This window comes from Myotis davidii, unplaced genomic scaffold (genome assembly GCF_000327345.1).
Source record: "Myotis davidii unplaced genomic scaffold, ASM32734v1 scaffold309, whole genome shotgun sequence".
Classification (NCBI taxonomy): domain Eukaryota; kingdom Metazoa; phylum Chordata; class Mammalia; order Chiroptera; family Vespertilionidae; genus Myotis; species Myotis davidii.
The window spans coordinates 697993-701428 of NW_006383013.1; the positions used below are offsets into that span (position 1 = coordinate 697993).

At 61.6% G+C, this 3436-nt stretch overlaps 1 protein-coding gene across 1 annotated transcript in view; it reads left to right on the plus strand.

Moving 5' to 3' along the window:
* Positions 1 to 3424, plus strand: part of VSX2 (visual system homeobox 2) — a 45576-nt gene extending 42152 nt beyond the window's left edge. Inside the window, exons 5-6 of the mRNA XM_015558001.1 lie at positions 1733 to 1913; positions 2657 to 3424. Coding sequence (XP_015413487.1) covers positions 1733 to 1913; positions 2657 to 3039 — 564 coding nt within the window. The 3' untranslated portion in view covers positions 3040 to 3424. The remainder of the gene's footprint in view (positions 1 to 1732; positions 1914 to 2656) is intronic.
* Positions 3425 to 3436: the final 12 nt, after the last annotated feature.

Genomic DNA, 3436 nt, shown 5'->3' on the forward strand with positions numbered 1-3436 from the left:
CCATATATCTGCAGATTGAAATCAAATTCTTTGCCGTATAAAAAGATAAATTACCCAGGCGCTGCCGCGCGTCCCACTCATCACGCCAGCGCCAGACGGCAAGCAATTTTTTTTTTTAATGTGCTAACGACCTAATCAAGCAATCAAGTCTGAGAAGATTGCAGAGTGACCGGGGCAGCCATCTGCCGGCGAGCCCCGCATTCATTTCCCGCGCCCCCGCGCGGGGCGGAGCCGGGGAGGGAGCTGCCGGGGGAAGAAGGGGGAAAAGCCTAAACAAATTAACACCCAATTTTCCCCGTCTAATTAGTTAAATGAGAAGTGTTTGGGGTCCCCCGGGGAGGGGGAGCGGCTCGCAGCGCGGCTCGTGCTGCCTCCCCCGCATTTATTAGTGGGGGGCAATGCCGCGGCCCCCGGGGGAGCAGCCGCTTTAATTTCCCGTGATATTTCAGTGCCTGAGGCCCATCGATTCAAACTGAAATTAACTTATTTTTCAATCAGCCCAGGGCTGCCCCTGGGGGTGACTCTTCTTTTGCCGCCTCCTGAATAGAGCTGGAGCGATTTTTCATCAAAAGCTGAAACCTCCGCTGCCGAGGGCGGGGAGGGGGCCCGGAGGGAAGGGGGGACCGGCGAGACGGGGGGAATGGAAATCGCAGCGGAAACTAATAGGTTTCTGGAATCCGCCCTGCCCTCTCCTCTTCTCCCCACTTCCCAGAGCTCCTTGCTGCGCTGGGGCGGCAGAGCCCAAGGAGCTGTGAAGGAACAAGAGGGGCCCCGGGCTGCGCCCCCCAGCTACTGGAGGAACAGCGGCCTGCCCCTGGTTCTGGTTCCTATCAGTGGCTGGAGTCTGGGGAAAGCTGGTTTGGGAGACAAGGAATCTCCCCTCCCCCAAGCATGGCAGCCCCTCCAGGGCAGGAGAGCTCCAGGCACCCCCAGGACAACCGCCCCTCATTCAGACTGCACCGGTGTGGGGACCAGAAATAAAACCTTCCCTGGCGGCTCCACCACACTCTCCTGGGTGCCCACTCCCATCTCCTGCTCCCACCACTGACAATTTCATATTTCTTTCCTGACCGAGGGATGGCTGCCCAATCCCTCAAATATGATGCCCAGTTGGGTTGGTAACTGTGGGTGGCGGGCTTAGGCCCGGGCCCAGGAGGGCGCTGACGCAGGCCTTCCGGGAGCACCCCCTCCTCTGCTCCGTTCCCAGGCTTCATGGCACCTTCATGCTGCCTGGAAACCTTCGGCGGGAGAGGGAGGGAGCTCTGAACACGGCTAGTCCAGCCCCTGGGAAGGAACGTGTGCCTCTGCAAGGCAGACATTCTGGTTATGCCCTAAGGTCTGAGCACAACACTACCTGGGTCGGGCTTCTCGGCTGCAAACTGAGGACCACATTGGGCCCTGCTCACCTGCAGGACCCTGACCTAGAGTGTCCTTATCCCACTAAGAAAAAAAAAAAAAAAAGAAAGAAAACAAGAGACCCATTTCACCCATCAGACTCTCACAGGACTTGGGTCCTCATTCTGGAGGATACCCCTGAGCCTGGAAGAACCCCCTGGGTACCATGGGGCTTGAGTAAGGACACCCACCTGGAGAAGCCAGCAGTCCCAAGAGTATGGGGCCATTGGCCATGGAAGGGGTGGGGACCTTAACTCCAGATAGACATGGGCGAGGGGGAGGCCTGGGCCCAGGGCCCCTCAGGGCACACCCCTGACCTGTTGGTCTACACCTGCAGGTCTGGTTCCAGAACCGCAGAGCCAAGTGGAGGAAGCGAGAGAAGTGCTGGGGCCGGAGCAGCGTCATGGCGGAGTACGGGCTGTATGGGGCCATGGTGCGGCACTCCATCCCCCTGCCCGAGTCCATCCTCAAGTCCGCCAAGGATGGCATCATGGACTCCTGTGCCCCGTGGCTGCTCGGTAAGAGCCCACACCCTCCTTGGGGCCCTGCCCCCGAGGCAAGGAGAGTGGGCTCCCCTAGAGGGGACAGAGCCTGGAGCAAAGGGACCTGGCACGGCAGCCGAGCAGAAGGGAGGCCCTCCAAAGCAGGTCCCCCAGCTCCCTTGGGGGCTCCGTGTGGGCCGGGCCCAGGGCTTGGTGTCTCTCTTGCATCCACCCACGGTGCCTAGGATGTCCATCCTGGGCAGGTCCCTGACTGTGGGTTCTTTTGTCCTGTGGGGGGGGGGGGCGGTGTGACTGGTGCCCAGGGTCTGTACCCCTTTCTTCCCTGTGGGAGGTGCGCTTGTGATGAATGGAATGGCCCCTCTTGGGGGCTGGGGGACCCTAGGTTCCTTTGGCCACATTCTGGCTTTGCCAAAGGCCTTCTTGCCCCCTCAATCTCTCCACCTGCCATCTTCCTCCTCCTGCCATCTGGGCCTCTGTCTGATAGAGCACCAGCCTGCCTTGGGGTTCTAAGACCTGGAATCCCAGGAGGGAGGGATGGGGAGCAAGCTCTGTGCTTGGGAAGGGACAGAACAGGCTGCAGGGGGGCAGTGCCCAGGGGCGTGGCTGGGAGGAGCCCTCTGCAGGCCGGGTGCCTAGTTGCTGGTCTGCAGCCCTCCCCGCTGCCCTGGCCCAGCCCTGGGACTCATGACTGTGGTGTGTGAAGTAAGGCTTTCTGCTTGTCCTTAATTCTGGCCTTTCTCTATCTTTGCCGTTTTCAGTTCAAGATGGCTTTCCCAGGCGCTTTTCTAAACCCGAATACCAACACTTCTTTTTAGGAATGCACAAAAAGTCGCTGGAGGCAGCAGCCGAGTCGGGGAGGAAGCCCGAGGGGGAGCGCCAGGCCCTGCCCAAGCTGGATAAGATGGAGCAGGAGGAGCGGGGCCCCGACGCCCCGGCCGCCATGTCCCAGGAGGAACTGAGGGAGAACAGCATTGCGGCGCTCCGAGCCAGGGCGCAGGAGCACAGCACCAAAGTGCTGGGGACTGTGTCCGGGCCCAACAGCCTGGCCCGGAACGCCGAGGAGCCCGAGGAAGAGGAGGCCATGGACGAGGACAGACCAGTGGAGAAGCTGAGTCCCCGGCAGCTCGAGGATGTGGCTTAGGTCAAGGGTTAAGGGTGCGCTGCCACCGGAGCCCAGGACTGCTCTCCTCCGGGCCCGTGGTGCCGGGAGGTGTCCTCCGAGGCTGGGCCCAGCCTGGCCTTTGCCGCCCGCCCCCTGCCCCGTAGGCCCTCCATGACCCCCGGGCGACCTCGGACACGCCCAGTGCTGGCCAAGGCTTTGGACCGCGCTGGTAACCCCTTCCTAGTCTGGCCTCCTCAGCATCCTCCTCAGCCCGACTGCCTTGCCTCGGAAGCCTTTCTGCTGCCCACACCGCCCGCTCAGCCGCTTTCACTCAATCCCTGGCCGCTCTCCCCGTCCGGATCCACCCTCACTGTCCTCTTGCTCTAAACCCTCTGCCCAGCTCTGACCCGCTGTGGATTCCGCCCCCCCCCCCCCC